General features: G+C 35.9%; 1 protein-coding gene across 11 annotated transcripts in view; it reads right to left on the bottom strand.

The window, feature by feature from the left end:
- Nucleotides 1-21,580, bottom strand: part of WRN (WRN RecQ like helicase) — a 118,500-nt gene that overhangs the window by 69,161 nt on the left and 27,759 nt on the right. For 5 of the 11 annotated variants that reach the window (XM_057696586.1, XM_057696587.1, XM_057696591.1 and 2 more), the window contains 11 exons: nt 20,232-20,377; nt 19,633-19,781; nt 17,721-17,870; nt 16,119-16,188; nt 9,908-10,022; nt 7,799-8,231; nt 5,258-5,338; nt 3,343-3,484; nt 2,034-2,109; nt 455-522; nt 63-171 (listed from right to left, as the gene is read on the bottom strand). In XM_057696586.1, coding sequence (XP_057552569.1) covers nt 63-171; nt 455-522; nt 2,034-2,109; nt 3,343-3,484; nt 5,258-5,338; nt 7,799-8,231; nt 9,908-10,022; nt 16,119-16,188; nt 17,721-17,870; nt 19,633-19,781; nt 20,232-20,377 — 1,539 coding nt within the window. Of the gene's footprint in view, nt 1-62; nt 172-454; nt 523-2,033; nt 2,110-3,342; nt 3,485-5,257; nt 5,339-7,798; nt 8,232-9,907; nt 10,023-12,834; nt 12,987-16,118; nt 16,189-17,720; nt 17,871-19,632; nt 19,782-20,231; nt 20,378-21,580 lie in introns of those variants that run through there. The other 6 variants (XM_057696588.1, XM_057696589.1, XM_057696593.1 and 3 more) reach the window with 5 other exon arrangements.

Below are 21,580 nucleotides of genomic sequence, written 5' to 3'. Positions count from 1 at the left end.
TCCTTCACAGGAGGAAGAAAAAAAAAAAAGGATGGTAATGTGGCAACGAAAGCATTACTCACTCAAGCTGGAGCACCTGGTCTTCCATCAAAGAAATTAGGGGAGAGATGACAAGGCCAATCCCGCCTACATAAATAGGTGGATACTGGAAGCACAAACTCTTTCCATACCCTTAAAATAAAAATAATACTCTCAGAGGAATAAAACTAAATCCTTGATACTTTGACTTCTTCTTACAATGTACCTGTATGAGATGAACAGTCACCACAAATGTGCTACCTTCCTAAGAGTTAATTCACGTATAAATTTGAACAACTACCCTCAGCTCACTCTCTTCTGTATTTTACACCATTTGCATACGTATTTGTATTTTGAGAGTTTATGGATTAAGCATTTCAAAACCTTGAAGTTTTATTTTTTAAAGGATTAGATTATTTGCTTAAGTACAACTTACCAGTTGCCATGACAACAACATTATCTCTTCTTTCTTCCAATACAGAATGAATCACTTTCCACTGAACCCTGGAGGATGAAAAGCAAAAAGCTGTTCTGTTTCACTACCAAGAAACGCAAGGGACAAGTTGAAACCCATTTAATTTTTTCACTTCCTCCAGAATTTCTTTTACATTTTTGAGCTTCAATAAAAATATACAAACCCTGGAACTTTAAAACAAAAGCCCCATTTGACCAACCTCCCATTCAAGCTGACTGAACAACTACGATTTCCAGTCATATTTGTATTAAATTTTATTATATATAATAAATTCCAAGCTTCATCCTAGATAGCCAACAGAATCACTGATTTAAAATAAATAAGAGAAATGCTCTAGGTGCACAGTCTGGCTAGGAAGAAAAATGAGGGAACGTTTTGGAGTGATTATAATGTTTCATATTTTAAAAAATAAAAAATGTTTAGGTTACATGGCTGTGTGCTTGTATACTTAAGATTTGCAAACATTAAACACAAAAGGTTTGACCATTTCCTTGTATGTAAATTTTAGCTCAAAAGTAAAAAAAAATAAATTAAAAATAAATATTTAACTATAGTTAACAATTTACATGTTAAAGTAATTAGGGGGAAGTGTAAGGATGTCTACAATTTACCTTGAGATGCATTTTAAAAACTGAATGGATTAAAAAGTGAATAGAGATAATCAATATGTGATAAAGCAAGTACAGTAAAATGTTAATAGTGAATTAATGGTGAATATCAGGTAGTCATAGTAAACAAACAAACAAACTCTATCATATCTTTGAAATTTCTTTTAATAAAATATTGAGGGAAAAACCAATTGGAAAGGTGATCTTCTGGTATGCTGATAATGACCTATTCTCTCTTATCTGAACGTTGGTTACACAGGGTGCCTAGTTGGTGAAAATTCATTGATATGTACATCTATATGCCTTTTTCTATGTGTAGGACATAGTTTAATTTTTTTTTTTAATTTTAACATCAAAAGGAAAAATGAAAGAAATGTGTCCATGGATTAAATTTTAAATTCCCAGAAAAAATACAGTCTAGATTTTTACATTCTTAGTTTAATTCAAATTATGTGTTCTTCATTTCATTTATATTCATCTCATTTTAATACTTATAAATGTGCCCCCTTGGACGTAAATACACTTTAATAGGTTAAAACTGATATGATTATCACTGTTTTTCAAACTATTGTCTTACGAATTTCTATTACATCAACATGCTTTGGACAATAAGATGCACAAAAGAGGTACACAGATACTTATATACTAAAAGTCAGCATTAACTTATTAATGTATTTAAACAAGTTTCTACCCAGAAATCTCTACAGTAAGAAAACCATTTTTTCTCACTTATAAAAATAACCTTCAGATATGAATTTTACATAAATATTATTCAAAATAATTTTGTAGTCATTTAGAAAAAATACAGTGTGGCATATGTTAAAACTATAATGAAATTGTGCTTTTACTGTTAAATGGATGGATGATTTGCCTTTTCTCCTTTGTGAAGAAAACAGTAAATATGCAATTTAATTAACTGAGATTATACTCACGGCTTAAAACTAGAATGGCCAAAGTAGGTCTTGAGACAATTAATTTGCTTTGCAGTAGGTCCTGGTAACAAACAGTCTTAAAATAAAATAAAATGGGTATTTATGTTAAAACAGAAGCACACAAAGTGACAGTATTTCATTGACTTCTTTTAAGGAATATAGTGGAGGGTACGAAAGGTCACTTTTGTCTTTTAAGTCCACCCAATTTTGCCCTATGGGTACCAGTCATGACTCCAGATAAACTCTTTGATTAATTACCTAATACTAAGGATTAGAACTTTGTTGTGATTCACACTTTGTCAGCCCCGTGAAAAAAACAATGTTTAGGAATTTGCTATACTTCTAAAAACTAACATTTAGAACCAACCATGGCAAGCAAAATACCAATTCAAATTTTATAATATAACCAACTTTCAATCAACAGTAAGCAGAAATTACATTACTGTCACAAATAAAATCTACAGATAAAACAAGATCTTCATTTTAATTACCACTCCACCAAATTTTTGACCAAAATTTCAACTGCACAGCAGAATGGACTTATGTTAATTTTACCCCACTGATTTTCATTTTTTCCTCAGGTTAAAGGGTTCACGAGAGGCCAAATAAGAGCAAAGCAAAGAGTCAAGATAATTCATCTCTAAACAAATGAATATTTGTCCATATTTAATACAAGAAAACAAAGGAAAAAAACTTTTTTAACATCTTTGTATATTTCCACCTACAAAATGTATTTTAAACTTTCCACATTATCAAATTAATGAAATCTAGCTTTAGAGTTCTACTCTATGAGAAGATGCCTACAGCTTGTCATAATGAATACCATCACTTACACTTAAATGACAGAAGATTCATTTAGTGGATTCTTTACTAGAGTTTGCATACACAGGACAAAGATCAGTCTCTTTTGCTATCTGACATTGTCACTTATTTTAAGTAATCAGCTCTTGAAGGACAGACACTGTGTATCTATGCCATTTACCATAATGTTTACTGTAAGAGATTCATCTATGATTTCTTATTAATGATTTTTTATGATTTGGATAAAAAAATTAAGTTTAGGATGAAAAGTTTCACATCACCATGTTCACCAAATGACACAACGCTTCTATTACTTTACTTCTCTAAATAGTAAGATCGTACTTTGTGAAGACCAAAGCACTGAGGGATTTAATGACAAGTTTTTAGGACCTAATTAACTACACATCACAAAATCCGTGACCTCCAAAATGTTTAAAACCTAGACCTTAAATTAAAATCAGTGGTAGGTATCAGAGATGAGTCATTTCAAACAAACTGCTGTGCTTACCTTCATCAACAACTGCTTCCTCGTCAACAGCTTCATTTTCATCTTCATGGTCTTCTTCAGAAGGAAGACCCAGATTCCTTTCCATTTCTATGCATTCTGAAAGATTTGGATCTACCGCACCACCATTTAGGTCTTCAAAAGGCTGAATGTTTAAAAGAATTTTTAAAAGCAAAATCATTGACAGTGTTGTATCTTTTTCAGCAAACACAAAAGGAGTGTTATTAACAGAGCCTACAATTTTGTTCAAAGCTGGCAGATGTGCAAGCAGTACCACAAAAGAACATGTGTGCTCCAGTTTAAATGTGTGCTCAAGAATGGTTTCTAAGACACAAGGCCAAAGAGGAATGCTGCCAGCATAAACAGTGTTCATTAATAGCATGGAATGAACTGCCTCTAGGGAAAGTTATCATAAATTTTGAATTTGGCTTGAAACATTTTTTTCTTTAACATACTTCAATTTCTTCAACTCCCAAGTGGTAAATGTGGGTTTTAATGTTATATTTGCAATGCGTTTCTCTATATTATGTGTCAGTCAACATTCATTTTGAGTAAGTATAAGGTTTAAACTATAAGCAAACAATAAATGTTGTTTCTGGAGTTGTCAAAACAACAACAACAAAAGGATTGAAATAATTTTAGGACAGGAATATTACGAATGTGAAATAAAGTTTATTTGTTTCCATTTTGGCTTGATATCTGATTTCCTCCCCTAAATGAAGATTATCTACTTAATGAATCTAAGGATATTTCAAAATTGTTTCATCTGTAAAATTTCTTACTGAGAAATAATAGGAAGAATTATTAAACCACAGTTCTCATTTTCTCTTTTTATTAAACCTTCCATTTAGTAAGTTTGACTTTAAAGGTTTTTTTTAGAAGTGTATTCATTTCAGGCCTACGAGAGGAAAAAAAAAAGTGATTCTCTTCCTGATTTTTTATTCAAGTCAACAAACATACTTAGAAAAGCAATTTGGAAATAAAGTTCTCTCATATGGGCACCCAGGTTGCCTTGTAAGAGGTTCAATATATAATACAAATGTGTGAAAGCCCGCAAGTATCCTATAAATGCACTACTTTAACAGCACTCCTCAGAGAAACGGTTCATCACTAGAGGAATATGATTTAGTATTTACATTTCTTTATTATTGTTAGATAATATTTACTAACACTTAGGAAATTCCAGGCTCTTTAGTAAACTCTTGGAAAGTAACACCTTAATAATAAATACAACGGTTAACTGAGTATCAAAAAGCTAAAAACCTTGCCCAAAGTCACACAGCTAATAAAAGAGAAGCTAGAATTTGAACCCACATTACATGCACAATCCACATTTCTATCACTACCCACTACACTGCCTCAGAATTAAAGAATCAGGAACATAATTTCATTTCATAAAAAGAAAAATCACATCGACCTAAAGGTGAGGACTAAAAAGTATGCATAATGGTGAACTTCTGTGTTTTTCTTCATTTTCAACTTTGACAACAAAATAGGGGAAAACTGAACCACTTAAAACATTAGAAAATTATATATAATAGAAAACATCCACCGCAAATAAAACCAAACGAAGTAAAGAATACAGAATGTATAAAAACAGAACTTCCAAACAAAAGCAGATACACACGGATGAGAAGAAAGAAACCTCCAGTAAAAAATTAAAAGTAAGTGACCTAAGAGGGAACAGAAAACATACTAGTATCTTTCCTAGTATATAAAAATTAATATACTACTACTACTACATTATTCATAGACCATACAAAGATATAAAGAAATATGCAATGGAAAACAAAATCTAATGTTACATAAGTGATAGTAATCTCATTGTGGTGGCACCAGTTTAGAATTAGGCAATATTTTACTTAATTAATGTCCCTTGGAAAGAACTGGAAATAATTTTCCATGATGTTAAACATACCTTCAGCATCTCCATTTCTAAACTTTCATCACTCTCAATTTCATAAGATACATCCTCTTCGTTATCCTTGGAAGAGAAATGCTTTAAAACAAACCAAACCAAAAATAAGGTATTTCAAAGATTAATTTCCAGTATAATTGACTCCATACCCTCTTTTCCACAAAATAAAGTTCCTATACACTAAATATCTTTAGACCACTTCCTATTCCTCTCTAATAAATAAATTTATAATACATATATATATATGACAAGTAGATGGAAAGGAAGGGAGAGAGGATGGTAGGAAAGAAGAAAGAAAAGGAGGAATAAACATAAAAACAAAGAAAGAAAGAACCAAATAAAAAGAGAAAAAAAGAAATATAACTAGAAAGATAAACAAGATAAACAGACTTGAAATAAAGCCCATACTCTCTACATGAGAGTACAGAGTGACAAGTTCATCTACAGTTAAAAAAATCTCAAACTGTGTTTCCCAAACTTTTTGAGTACAAGAACCTGTTTGCAATATTGAAAAATTCTGCACAAAGCCAGGAACTATAGTTGTTCTCTTATAGCCACTGATTTTTAAAAGATTACAAAAATGATTGTAATTATACCTTTAAATAAGTTGTTATTTTACAAATAGCATTTACAGGTATTTGAAAAACAGGGTCAGATAAGTTATTTATTCAGCTATTGCCAATGTCTGGATATGAGGAAACTACAATGAAGTTCCCCACGAAGCAAGCGTCCAAGGATAGAAACCTGAACAAAAGAAACCCACAAAAGAAATACGGAAGAAGAACCTCCAAAAATGTCTAATCTTTAAATTGGAAGTAAGAAAGGAAGCACAGCCTTAATTAACCTTCAAACATTAAGCTTTAAAAAAGATTTTAAAATAAGTTTTATATAAGGAAAGAAAAATTCTTTTTTAATATTTATTTTTCTGGCTGTGTGGGTCTTTAATTAATTTTTTAAATGCTAATAATTATTACTCAATAAAAAATGGCAATAATTAGGATAAAAGATGAGTCAGATCCTGAAATCCTGATCATAATTCTGTATCACTGTATGAAACACATCACTTTAAAGTGAATACCTACGGCTTCCCTGGTGGTGCACTAGTGAAGAATCCACCTGCCAACACAGGGGACATGGGTTTGATCCCTGGTCCTGGAGGATATCACATGCCACAGAGTAACTAAGCCTGTGTGCCACACCTCCTGAACCTGCACTCTAGAGCCCATGAGCCACAACTAATGAGCCCATGTGCCGCAACTACTGAAGCCCAGGCACCTAGAGTCCACGCTCCGCCACAAAAGAAGCCTGTGCACCACAACCAAGAGTAGCCCCTGCTTGCAGCAACTAGAGAAAACCTGCACGCAGTAACAAAGACCCAACACAGCCAATAAATAAAAATAAAAATAAAATAAATAAATAAATGAAATTAAAAATTAAAAAAAAGATAAAGTGAATACCTAATACAAAATTTCTAGAAAATCAAAAGGTAATGCAGATGTTAGCAAAAGGTATTTCCCCAAAGAGGAATCTGCTTTACAAATGGTTGGTATGAAAATAGTTTGAAAACAATATTAAAATAAAATGTATTCATATACTGATAGAAGTGATTACTAATACAGTCACCAAACAGAGAAATACTGAGACTCTGTCATTAGAAAACTGAGGAAATAATTCTATTAAATGACTTTCAAATCTAATTTTAAAAACTTAAAACTTAGTTATTATAAAAGAAAATGTATAAAATTCTACCAAATATAGGCAATACAGGTAATTTTTGTAATTAATGAAAAACAAATATAGGTACATGATGTGCCTTTTTGTCTACAGTAAACACGACTCCTCTATTACAACTTCACTTTTTCAAAAAATATGCTTAAGTTAGCCAATAGAAAAACATAATCTCACAAATTAAACCAATCAAATCAGAACATAATAATCAGAAATCAAAACGAAGTTGAGAGAAAATACAGAATGTTTAACAATAATCTACCAAGAAAAAAATATAGGTTTCTGACTCTAGATGACAGTAAAGGTTGGTGTCAAGCAAAATAAACACTTTATTAGAAACCCTCTCAGAATATCAAGTTAAAAAAAACCCATATGAAGAAATAAAACTACACTCAAAAATCAACTTTAGAAGAGTAAACCGTAGTAGATATGTAGGGAATCCACAAAAAGAAGAGCTATATATTAGGTAAAAAGCAGGAGAAATGCTTAGCAAATTGCAACAAATGTGTATTGACACTAAAAATCTTTCCACTATAAAATGCTGCTTCTTATACTAAGTCAGGAGTAGGAAACCAAGGCTCACAAGCCAAACCCAGCCCACTTTTTGCTTCTGTAAATAAAGTTTTCTTGAAACACAGATGGGCTATTTGCCTACAGCTGCTTTCTCACTGAACTGGCAGAACCAGGCAGTTAACAACAGAAACTGTGTGGTATGCAAAGCCTGAAATATTTACTAGGTGCTCCTGGTACAGAAAAAAATCAGCCAACCACTACCATGAATGAAAACTGTTTTCTCTTTACTATATTTAGTACCTCAGGAGATGTGCAAGTAACATCACCAAGATACTCTTCCTGAGCCTGCTGTTCCAACTGTTGGAGTTCGTCTTCTGTAATATCTAATGACATCCAACAAACTCTTTCTGTATCCTCTTTCAACTTCTCTTCTAGTCCATCTTCAAATCCATCTTCTTCTTGTTTCACTTCATTTCCAAGTACATTTTCTCCATCATGTTTAATTAAATTATCAGGTGTTGCGTCCCAAGCTTCATCTTCATCTTCATCTTCATCTTCAGTAAAAAATTTATGTTCTCTAATTTGTTTCTGCTGTACTTCACCAGCAGCTGGCTCTTCCAAGGGTAATATGTGAAAATTACTGCTGGGCCTCAGTTCATTCTCGGTAGAACCAAGTATCATCTTCCTCAATGAATACAGATTTTCTGAAATATCCTTCAATAGTAAAGAAACTCTAAAAAAAAAAATTTAAGAAAGGTAAATTCAACTTTGTGTTAACTCTAAGGAAAAGTTTTAATGCTTTTTAATAAGGAGATCTTCACTTAAAGGACACACTGGATTAAAGTTGCTCTTCACACCCTCACACCCACTATATGCTTATAGCTTCTGGGCTACTCTCTAGCACAGCAAGGTACTGTTAACATTCAACAGCTGACTTGCAGGCTTACTAACTGTCAGCAGTGTTTGTTCCCAAACTAATTGTTTATCCATACCTGATTTTCATGTTAAGCAGGTATCCAAGCCTGTCAAACTGTATTTATAAATGAAAAGCAAATATGCTCTGGATGTGGCCTCATGCACTCCACTGGAAGTGCAGTTAAGTGAACTTCAGTTCACACTATGGCATGTATTTTGGCTGTCTAGAGACCTCTTTTATTCTCCCCTGGTTGAGAGGTGTAATCTAAACAAAGTGAAGTAATACTGTAAACTTGTTACAAAGAATGTGAAATAAGAAATTTAACTAGTCATTGTTTTGACACTAAAACTTTACAAGATTTACCTTTATTAAAAATGAATCCAGTATTCCCCATTCTCAAATTTTAAGAAAACTACTTAGCTTTGATATTACAAAGCAAAGCATTAAGCACATGTAATTTACACCCAATAGATGTTTTAATTCCTAGAAAAAAATCTGAAATGCATGTGAACAGTAATTTTTCATGCAAATGGTGATTTTTTTTTTCCTCTTTTATGGGGGAAAAATGTAAAAATAAATATGAAATAGCTTTATTAGTACCTTTTCCCATCTGACAGTTATTTCTTTCAGAAATTCTCAAAGTTATATCAAAACTACTAAAACAAATTGCTAAGGGGAAAATTGTTTTGAAAAAGAGCTGAATTTCTATCTCATACTTTGAAATCCATCAAAATATATCACAAATCTCATCCAAAAAAGAATGTTAACATTGCGTTTTTGTCAGAGTCAGAATTCTATTTCAACTAACTGTTTTCACATTTCTACAAAGGATTCTGGCCTCAAAATCATATTGCCACATTATAATCAATCATTCTTCAAGAGCACACCTGCTTTTAGAGGTTTAACAAGGGAGTCATTCAGCAATTAAGGACAGAGCAAGTCCTGGTTCCAAGAAGAATTAGCTACTGGGCACTAGCAGCCCAATGTCTGTTAATCCAAAGATCTCAGGTTATCTAATGCTTCAGCTATAAAATAATCTTTAAAATCTAAATGCCTCTTGTTTTAACAGTCTACTGATTAGGCAGAATTCTTATTTAATAAATCACTTAATAACCAGAAAAATGAGGCTACCAACTTTAAAAGTTGCTTTTATTTACAGATTTCAAGTAGCCAAACTATAAATATAATTAAATGAAAAATGCCCATAAACAGAAAGAAAAAGGTCAACTTGGAATGTTCAATATTTTCTTTCATGTGAACTTAGGAGTTTTATTTTGCTTTGCTTCATAAAACATCCTACAAAGCAGACAGAAAAGCCTCAAACTTTTTGTGCACAATTTAACAGCTGGAAACATACTTCTCAAATTTATACATCAGTCTGTGTGCATGTATTCAAGCGAATTTATATGAGTCTACCCTAATGAACAATAATTCTTCACTATGTATAGGAAAACACAGTAAGAACAGAATTGATAAAAACAGAAACATTTAACCTCTGTGGGTCTTCCAGGTTTCCAAAAGTAACAGGAAGATGCTCAGCCAGAAGCATCACCTCCTCGGAGATTGAAGTCAACTGTTTCCTCACGTCACCAGGTAGCACTTCCTCCTCTGGAAGAAAAGAATCAGTACTAATCTTCAAATTACAGAGCAGAGATATTTACTTAAACAGTATTAGGGCTTACATTTTCATTTTGTTTCTTTAAATGGATTCCAACAAAAAGACTTCCTTAACCTATCTCCAAATCACCTCAGTCACTTTATTTCCCTTCCAAATTTTTGCTCTTTAAAATTTTAGAATAGGGACTTCCCTGGTGGTCCAGCGGTAAAGAATCCATCTTCAAATGCAGGGGACACAGATTTGATCCCTGGTGGGGGAACTAAGATCCCACACGCCGCAGGGCAACTAAGCCCACGCGCTGCAACTACTGAGCTTGTGCACCACAACTAGAGAAAATACACACACCTCAACGAGAGAAGCAGAGAAGCCTGCACACTGCAGTGAAAGATCCTGCATGCCACAACTAAGACCCAAAGCAGCCAAAAAAAAAAAAAAAAAATTCCTTAAAAAATTTTGGGATAAATTCCAAGTGACCTGCATTCATACATGTTACAACCCAGTGGTTATCAACCCAGATAGAAGCTGAAGGTAGAAATGAGAATCTGAGCCCATCTACACGATTTCAAAATCAGAAATCAATATAACACCATATGGGAGGCTACTTACTAAACACGGTTTAGTAAACATAACCTTACCCGACAGCCGATGCTCACTGCCCTCACTACCAGTCATCACAAAAGAAAACGCGAGCCTTTCTAATCAGCGATCATCTCTGACTAGACTCTCAGCTTCATTCTGTCTGATGGTGTCTCCATCAACACCACAAAACCTGCCCGCCTTTCCCAAAGCCTTCCCCTGCTTAGAATTTCGTACTCGTCATCACCACTTCTCGTGTCCTTAACAAGTCCAGCTCCTCTAAAGCACTGGGCACAGGATTACCACCATCAGCTACTCCTGCTTGCCGCAGTTGTCCTGTGATCTCAAATTCACATCACTCACAGACAATTTCAGCGCCTGGTTCACTGTCTCTCCCTTCCCTGCTACTCCTATGATAATTCCTGGGGATTTCAACGTTCACAGGAACTCTCCACCTAGGATTGTGGCCTTCTCAGTTCCTCAGTCCCTTCATTTCCAACCATCTTTTCCTCAAATGACTTCAGCCACCCCTTCCCATAACCACAATTGCCAATAAAGTCAACACTTCCCAACTTCAACTGCAAGCATTCCATCCTTGGAACACCAGCATGCTATCTTTCTTTCCAGCATGCTTTCCCCACTATAACAATTCTTTCACACTTTCAGAACCAAGCCCATTGACCTACCGCCTTCTCCTTACCCATCATCCTTGTCACTCCCCCTCACCCCCGTGTCCTACTGTCCTTTCTTACCCACGTGAATCATTCCTTCCTATGGACCCAACTCTTTTGTTCCTTCCTTCTTCCATGGCACCTACCAGGCAAAACCCCTCCTCTAATTAAGCCCAGCTTTTTTTACCTACTTGATGCCTATACCCAAACAGTTAAATATAGTTGAAAATATAACACAATTATGATTATGCCATTTTGCTTTAAATCCATCCACAGACCTCAATGAACCCTCAGCAATGACTGTTAATTAATCTACTTTTCCCACTTTCCCACTCTCAGCATGACTATCTCATACCTCCTTCTCTCTCCTCAAGCCCCCCACACCTGCTGGTCCCTCCTTTTACTCACAGAACAACTTCCCTCTTACTTCACTGAGAAAAGAGAAACAAGAAGAAGAGAACTATTTCGTCTTCCCACAACCAATCTGCTAATTAGTCTGTGTTCATATCACTACTCCCATTTACAGCAAAATTCCTTGAAAGAAAGTTGTCCACACTCACTGTCCTCAAATTTTCTAATTCCGTTTTCTCCTAAACGGACTCCCACTAAACTTTTTCCGAAAGTTGTTTTTGGAAAGGTTACTGAGGGCCTCCACACGGTCAAATCTAAGTATAAATCCTGGTTGTTCATCTCAATTAAACTCTCAGAGGCATTTAAATTTAAATACAGCCGATAACGTATTCCACCTCACAACACTTTCTTGGCTGGCTTCTGAACACCACCCCTCCTGCACGTGCGCCTTCGTGGGCCGCTTTGACACACTCTCCTCATCTTCCTGACCGCTAGAGGTTGGTGTGCCCTTGACGGCGATACTTGGGCCTCTTCTGTTCTTTATTCCACTCACTCCCTAGTTTATCTGCTATTTTATCTTCTCCAGTTTAACTCCCATCTGTATGCTGACGACTCTCACAGTTAACATCTCCAACCTCAGCCTTCCCTGCGACTTTCAGAATCACACTGCCAACTAAGATATCTCCTTGGATATGAATAAGCCTCTAAAACTCAGCATGGCCAAAACTGAAATCTAGATTTTTCTCACCCGAACCTGCTCTTCTTGTAATCTTTCCGCTGTGACTGACTCTCCCATTCGCTCAGTGGATCCAACCAAAATATCCTGACTGTTCTCTCCCTCTCCACATCCCCCCGCCACGGAAAATTCATCAGCAAATACATACACCCTCTACCACTTCTCATCCCCTGTGCCGCTACCAGCCTAATCCAAACAATTACCATCTCTTGTCTGGACTATTCATTAGCCTCCAAACCAACTTCCCTGTCTAGACACTTGCCCTCCTACAGCAGCCAGAAAAATCCATTTAGGAGAAAAATTCAATCACTGTCATTATTCTGCTGCCCCAAACCCTGTAAGGATTTCCCATCACTCATCACTGTATTTATTTTCATTAATAAAATACGAAGTCAGAGTCACAGCCTGCAAGGCCCTAAATGATCTGGCCCAAGCTACTCTTCTGGCCTCATTTCCTATTCCTCTCACCCTTGCTCACTTCACCTCAGTTCGCTCACTGTCCTCAGACGCTCTGCTCTTTCCTCCCCTCACGCCTTCTGTTCTCCCCTCGGGCGTCCACGCCGCTCATCCCGTCACTCAGACAAATGAAGTGAAGAAGTCTGGTCGGTTTTGTTCAGTGCATTTTCCTCAGCAGGTGGTACACTGCCTGACCCATCATAAACACACAATATGTTATATGAATACATGAATAAATATTCCCTTTCCAAACCAGGCTTCTTTTAAAAAACAGTTGTTCCCACATGCTCTCTCACTTTCCTTAGATCTTAGTCCTCTATTCACGCAAACATGATTTCCCCCCACATCGTTCCATCACTCCACTCTTGCTACGGTTGCAGTACCTTCCTGTTACCCAAGCCTGTGCCCCTTTTTTGTGCCCCAGGGACCACTGTCTCCTCAATATACTCTTTTGTCATCCAGTACACGAAAGTTGCTGTAGTAAAAGGTTACAAATGACTGCCACGTTGCCAAATCTAAGGACTAATTCTACGTCCTCAGTTTCTCAAACTCAGGAAAATTTAAAACAGTTGATAAGGCCCTCCTACGTAAAACATGTTCTCTACTTGGCCTGCTGCATACCCCACCTCCTCTTTTCCTTCTATGCCCATGGCAACTCCGCTGGTGTCCCCTCCTCCATGCACACATTAAATACTAAGAGTTCCTCGAGACTCTCAGTCCAAATTCTTTATCTCAAACTCCCGATTCTTTAACTCAAACTGTCCTCTCAGTTATAGGCTGTGTATCTAAGTGCCTACTGGCCACCACCTCCACTTCACTATCTTGGAGGCTTCCTTCCTTTAATATGTCTAAAATCAACTGCACGACCCCTCGACCCCCAGTCCTGCTCCTCCTCGTCAATGTTTCTCATCCGTGCTGCTCATGCCAACAGCCCAGGACTGACCCTCAGCACATGGCTCTCACCGACACCTTAAATTCTGCTGATTCTATTGCTCTATTAAATGTACTCTGCATCTATCCTCTTCTCTCCATCCTCAATATACAGCCAAGCCAGGTCACCATCACCTCTCACTTGGATTATGGGCACAGCATCCTAACAGGTCTTTCCATAGTGACCCTTGCCTTCCAGAACCCATCCCATTTTCTGCTCCAGAGTCCAAGTTCTTATTTTTTTAATGTAATTCACGTCACTCCTGGGTTTAAAACCCTCAACAGCTCTCAGGATGAAACGTAAACCCCTAACACGGCCCATCTGCTTCCCTTTGTCTGCTTCTCCTCCACCCCTCACCCTGTCATATTCAACAGCTCACCATGCTTTACTGCTTTCAGTTGCCTATAATATAGATACCTCTTACCTCTGAAACTTGACACCTGCTACTTCCTGTGCCTTTGACACTTCTCCTCTGCTCTTCTGCTCATATTTCAGGCCTCATGAACATTATTTCCTCCAGAAAATATTCTCTAACACCTCCAGATATGTATTGGATGCCTCTCCTGTATGCTAACCATAACACCTTTTTTCCCCACATCGTAAGCCTCGTCTTCCTACACTGCCTTTTTTTTCTTCATCTATATCCTCCATAAAGCTGTAGGTTTCCCTCTCAGGAAACAGATCATGCCTGTGTCATTCACAGCTGGGTCTCAATCTGTAAAGGGCTGAATAATATTTAATAAATGAATAAAAATACATTTAACTCCTATATCATTTAGTGTTTATTAGCTACCATCTTGGGAATAAGCTAATATTTTAATAGTAAGAAATAATGTGCAAATATTCTTTCATTTTCTGACGTTCTAATCATCTTCTATTCTTCAATAAAAGAGAAAACTACAAACTTAAAATGTTTTGACCACAAAAGTGGTCATTTGAAAATATCACCCATATACACACTGGGGAAATTTGAGAAAGGTAAGGTTGACACTGCTGGAAGAAAGAAGGGAGGGAGGGAGGAAGAGATAGAAGGAGGGAAAAAAAGAATGGTAATCTTAGTTACAGTTCACTGGGATCCTAGTCAAGTTCCTTCACTTCCGATGTCACAATATACTCACACAGATAATGTAACAGAGAATAAAAATGAGGGTCAAAGAACACAGTATTGCAACGACATGCATCAGGACTTCCATACTGACTTATAAAATACATGTCATTCTAGTTGAGAAATATCTTAAACATTCCTGTGAAGCATTTTCATCAGAGACAAAATTGCAAGTATAACCTATAAGCAATTCTGTAAACCACAAAATCAGAAAATCATGAATCCCTCTGTAAAATTTAATTCTTAAGTAAATAAGTTCTTATATACTGTTCTCTAGATCAGCTTGAAAACCATATCTCATCTGCCTCAAGTAATCAGGATAATTTCTAGCCACAGTTCGGCTGGTTAGAGCGCCAGCAGGCACTCATCAGAAGCGGCTTTCCAGGGAGAGAAAGAAAGTGTAGGATATCTTCCTTAACATGTAAAGAAGGAGGGCCTCCCACAGAGGGTATGGATCCCTTCTCAATAACAACTATAAAGGATATTACAGAATTTTACATAAGGAGGTCGTGCCATATTTTTAAGATTTACTTGGCAAAATCACCTTATTTAACATCTTAACAAATCCAATTATTTAAAATCTCCAAAAGGAAGCTACAAGAATCATAACAACTCTAGAGAGACCAGTATGGGTGCTTTGCAGATCATGTTCCTCTTAGTGCTCAACAACTACTCTATGAAATACATATTACGCCATCACTCAGTTTCCAAACACGCGGAAACAGTAAATTCCAGGTCACATGGCTGGGACTGCACCACTGGCCTATGTGACACTCTACTACGCAGATCTGTTAGAAGCCTAGCAAGAGATGTGAGAACTGAAGTTGAACGAAGTGGCCACTCTTTTTGGAGAAAAACAGCAGAGTTATCGTATCGTGGAGAAAATTTAGAAATTGAAACCAGGGCACTATAAAGCATCTTATATACTGTAAATATTTATAGCAAAGATGTATAATCTCCCGACTGAGAGGTGGGTGCCTGTATCACTGATGTTACCAAAGCCACAAAGGCCCAACTCTAGAAGCCTAATGAACAGCAGTGCTACAAAGGAAAAGTATTAAGTCCTGCTTTGCTACAAGTAAAATTCCTGAAGCCCTAAGCTTTGGCCAAACAGACCTCATCCTACTGTCAACAATGCTCAATCAAGAAGTTGTAATAATACTAAATACTTTGCACATGTGTGAATACTGTCTTTTTGGAGATAAACCTCACAAATATGCAAATTCAAATTTTACCTTTTATTTTCAGATCATAACTTACCTTCATGTATAGCAAACATTTGTACAGCATCACCCAAATTTTCTAATTTTTGATAAATGATGAAACCAGCCTATAGGAGAAGAAAAAAATGAAAACGGTATACTAAAGATCATAAATTCGATGTCCCATCTTTACAAAAATCCAAAACAATGATTCCCAAGATACCCAAAAAGCTGAAATCAACCTGAGTTATGCAAAGATCTAAATGTCTTTATTTATTCACCACACCAATTGTGAGAACGGAGAAAGTAGCTGTCTACACCTTAAAATAAAAATGTTCACATTTTAACATCCAATATTATGAGTAGGTAACCAAATCAAATAACTTATAAATGGAATCTAACAAAATACCATCAAGTAAGAGAAAACTGTTTGACTACAGATATCCATTCTCCATTATCTCAGCATTAGCTGTTAGCCAGTGTATATACAGTCCTCCTTCCAGCTACTGCTAACAGGAACAACCAAGTCACACCATTTCTCATGAATAAAAATGCTGCAGAAACTGCACTAGCTCTCAGCAAGTTTTCTGATTTTTTTAAACAGAACAAAAAAGAAAATAATCTTTCTATTCGCCCACAAAATTGAATTTTCGTCTGTTTTAAATAAAAGAAGCTTCTGTTTCTAAAAATAGATGCAAAAAAGGAAACAACAAGATATTCATCTACAAATAAAAGTATAAGTTAGAGGGGAAAAAGTCCATTGGGACATCAAATACATTTCTTGGAAAAAAACAACCAATAGCGTTATATATATAGATAAGCCCAGATTTCATTATGTACAAATATGTGAATATAAAAATACATCTAAGAGCAGTGGAAAGCTAATTGTAGAGGCAATTCTTCTAAATTTTTACCACATTTTAAATATAAACATAAGAAATAAGGCCAGTCTCAATATAGAAACCGTATTGTAGTTATTTTTATTCTGAAGTGGCTTATAATCAAATACATCATCAATACCCTTTGTGCTTGCTCAGTGTGAGCTTACTCGCCTCTCATGTTTTCAGAGAATTCACATTTTTTACATACAAATTGGACATTACTTTGGCTTCATAAAAATAAAAATAACCAGAGTTGAACAATCTGTTGATTGGTACTTGCTAATTAATATTTAGAATTAACAATTTCACTAACTTTCTTCCTAGGCATTTTTAATGCCAAGCTGATTTAAAACATTTTCGTTAAATTTGTGCCACTACCACAATAAAACTTTTATAAAGTAATTTATTATAAAGTTTAAAAAATAGATTATATATCACTTTGAAGTGGAATGGAGCAACAGATACCAATGAACTAGTTAAGAAAAGTGAAACAGACACACAGAATTAGTAAACAAACTTACAGTTGTACCGGGGGAAATGTGCGTGAAAGGGATGTATTTGGAGCTTGATTAACATATACACAGGAATACATAAAACCCTCTATAATAATGTATATGTGAAAAGACACTGACGTGGAAAACATATATGTATATGTATAACTTAACAAGATTTTGTAAACCTAACAAACATTGTAAATTAACTTTATTCCAATAAAAATTAACAATAAAAAAACTAAAAAAAAAAAAATAGATCATAGCCTAAAGATGTTTGGTACATACATAAGCATCAGTGGCTGCGTATAGTTTCTGGTCCTCAGTGAGGGGAAACTTACTCCAGTTGCTACACCGGATAGACTTGTCTTTCAGAAGCTGTTTACTGAAGAGGTGTTTAACCAAACCATTGAGGCTCCAGGTCTCTGTACATTTCAGCTAAAAGTAATGAAAAATCAACTCAGCAAAAATTATTTCCTTCTATTTTCAGATATTTCTAATTATCTGATACCAAACGATCATGTCACACATACAGTTGGAAACGTTACACCAGAATATAAGGCAGAGATAGTCCTTAATAGATCTCCTGTCACTAAAAACATCATTTGCAGTCCATATTTTAAGAATTTAATTCTGGAATTTCCCCATTGTAGGTATTAAATTCTTGGACTGTCGAAACATCATTCATGGATAAAAGCTGAATAGGTTGGTAGGCTTTCTACTTCGCATCCAAATGAATACTTGGCTAATATGAGAATTTAACTTAATGACTACATTAATAAAATATGTGAAATATGAGTGATGGGAAGTGATGGTCAAACTTCCACTAAGAGCATCACACCACAAGAGCTGCATTATGCTCTCTTTAAAAAAAAAAAAGAAAAAAAAAAAAGGATATTGATATAGATGGACTAAAGAGAGAAACTTAAAATACAATATTTAAATTTGCAAATATCTGAAACAAAGTGAAATAGTAGTAAACATGGGAGAGGGTACTTCCTTAAAGAAACTATTTGCAGGACTTCCTAGGTGACACAGTGGTTCAGAATCCACCTGCAAGGACATGGAAGCAACCTAAATGCCCATCAACAGACAAATGGATAAAGAAGATGTGGCATATACATACAATGGAATATTACTCAGCCATAAAAAGGAACAAAATGGAGCTATATGTAATGAGGTGGATAGACCTAGACTCTGTCATACAGAGTGAAGTAAGCCAGAAAGAGAAAAACAAATACTGTATGCTAACTCATATATATGGAATGTAAAAAAAAAAAAGGTACTGATGAACCCAGGGACAGGGCAAGAATGAGGATGCAGATGCAGAGAATGGACTGGAGGACACGGGATTGAGGGGGCAGAGGGGCGAAGGGGAAGCTGGGATGAAGTGAGAGAGTAGCATAGACATATATACACTACCAACTGTAAAACAGATAGCTAGTGGGAAGTTGCTGTATAACAAAGGGAGATCAGCTCGATGATGGGTGATGCCTTAGAGGGCCAGGACAGGGAGAGCGGGAGGGAGTCTCAGGAGGGAGGGGATATGGGGATATATGTATAAATACAGCTGATTCACTTTGGTATACCTCATAAGCTGGTACAAGAGTGTAAAGCAATTATATTCCAATAAAGAGCTTAAAAAAAAAAAAAAAAAAGAATCCACCTGCCAATACAGGGGACACAGGTTTGATCTCTGCTCCAGGAAGATCCCATATGCCACAGAGCAACTAAGTCCAAGAGCCACAACTATTGAGCCTGCGCTCTAAAGTCTGTGAGCCACAACTACTGAGCTGGTGTGCTGCAACTACTAAAGTCCGTGCGCCTAGAGCCCATGCTCCATAACAAGAGAAGCCACCACAATGAGAATTCCGCACACCACAATGAAGAGTAGACCCCGCTCACCTCAACTAGAGAAAGCCTGTGTGCAGCAACAAAGACCCAACACAGCCAATAAACAAAAAATAAATCATATCAAGCTGCTGCTTCTTCTTCAAAAAAAAGAAACTATTTGCTAAGGCAATGGATTAGAACTGAAAGTTTTCACTATGAAACACTCATTGGGGAATTTTTTTTTTTTTTTTACAAAACCAGTATATAGCCTAAATTATTTTTTAGAAAAAATCTAACACAGATAGAAGGGACATTCTGTGAAACACAAATTTCTTGTCTGTGAAAATAATATATGTATTATGTCTACCTTTTCATTGGCAACATCTGTCAGCTCCACAAAACTCTTCAACTTGATGTCAAAGTCACGTAGAAGTTTCCACTGATCTCCTTCAATTCCTACACCTGTCTTTTTAATTGCTTCATTTTCGAGCAACATTTTTAAGCCCTGAGGGAAAACTATAATTTTTTTATTATTTCCATAGGTTCTATCAAATATGATGGGTTTATTATCTACATCTTACACATTCAGTGTTTATTTTTAAATCTGTCTTTAAGTTTAAATTCAGAAACACACATCAGTGTTTCTTTTCTTACCTAAAGCAAAAAGTCCTGATTGATAAATGACAGAAAAACAACTAATTTAAATGCTACCTCTGTTATCACTAAAATTTAGCTCCTCTACACTTCTATTCTCTACTAAAACAGGAATAATATCAATGCCTGACAGAGACAATGTGAAAATTAAATAAAACAGGGCTATGAGTGAATCGAGTAGAACATAAATATTTAAACAAACATAAGGTGATGAGAGAAGCACCACTTAATTCAAGAGCTTAATTTTATATGTATAAAGTTAACATAATACAATTATCTACCATATAAAAATGAAACAAAAGAGATACCAACCTGACATAGAAGAAATATGAAACAAGTAACATTTGCTGTCTGACACACACAACTGAATTAGTGCAACTTTGTTCAGTTTCCCTTTTCTGTATGTTGGTGGCCATTCCATGTCAAATCCTACCACATCTCCATCAGACAGACTCATGCTAAAGGGGGAGAAACAGTATAAATTAATTACATTAAAATTTTAATTTCTGCATAACTAAAGATATCATTCAAAATATTAAAAGACAAGCCACAGACAATAGAAGATATCTGTAATACCTACAACTGATGAGTACTCAGAAAATATTAAAAATTCCTTGAAAAGTCTGTACCAAAAAGAGAAATGATCTGGGGGTGGGGGTGGGGGTGGGGGGTAGGGGAAGGAGGGAAACAGGAACAGGCAACTCCCCAAAGAAAAGCCAAATGGCCAACAAATTCAAACACATGTATGAAGACACAATATCTCAACAGAACTCAGAAATGTAAATTGAACCTATACAATTGCACATCTATCTAACTGACAAAATTAGAGCTTCACAATATTAAATGCTGAGAAGGATCTCTGCCACTGGGACCACTTACATACTAGTAAATGTTTAAACTGATAAAATCCTCTTGGAAAAAACTCTGACAGTATCTAGTTAAGGATGAACTGACACGTTTTTCTCATAAATATATGAAAAGTTGGAGTAGAGATTCTTTTTGATCACTTTGGACAATCAACAGCGACTCCAGAAAGGTCACACCCATTACAGGGCTAAATCATGTTCAGAATAAAGGTTACTTGTAGATCTGCCCTTAAAAAGCTTAAAAATAAGCCTCAAAAGGTAAAGTTGATCTTCAGGTAACTTAACTGCCTGACACAGCAAAGCTTCTTTCCTTGAAGGAAGACAACAAAATCTAACATTCGACAAGGTAAAATCACAACATCTAATCAAAAATTGTCAGCCATGAGAAAAAAACAGGAAAACATGACTCATAAGCAGGATAAAAGTCATTTAATAGAAAAAACAGGACTTCCTTGGTGGCACAGTGGTTAAGAATCTGCCTGCCAAGGCAGGGGACACGGGTTCGATCACTGGTCTGGGAAGATCCCACATGCCACAGAGCAGCTAAGCCCGTGTGCCACAACTACTGAGCCTGCGCTCTAGAGCCTGAGAGCCACAACTATTGAACCCACGAGCCGCAACTACTGAAGTCCATGCACCTAGAGCCCGTGTTCCACGACAAGAAAAGCCACCACAATGAGAAGCCCTCACACTGCAATGAAGAGTAGCCCCGCTCTCCTCAATTAGAGAAAGCCCATGCGCAGCAATGAAGACCCAACACAGCCAATCAATCAATCAATTATAAAAAGGAAAAAA

This window comes from Hippopotamus amphibius, chromosome 10 (genome assembly GCF_030028045.1).
Source record: "Hippopotamus amphibius kiboko isolate mHipAmp2 chromosome 10, mHipAmp2.hap2, whole genome shotgun sequence".
Classification (NCBI taxonomy): Eukaryota; Metazoa; Chordata; class Mammalia; order Artiodactyla; family Hippopotamidae; genus Hippopotamus; species Hippopotamus amphibius.
The sequence above is the reverse complement of the archived record's forward strand: the minus strand, read 5'-3'. Positions and strand labels throughout refer to the sequence as shown.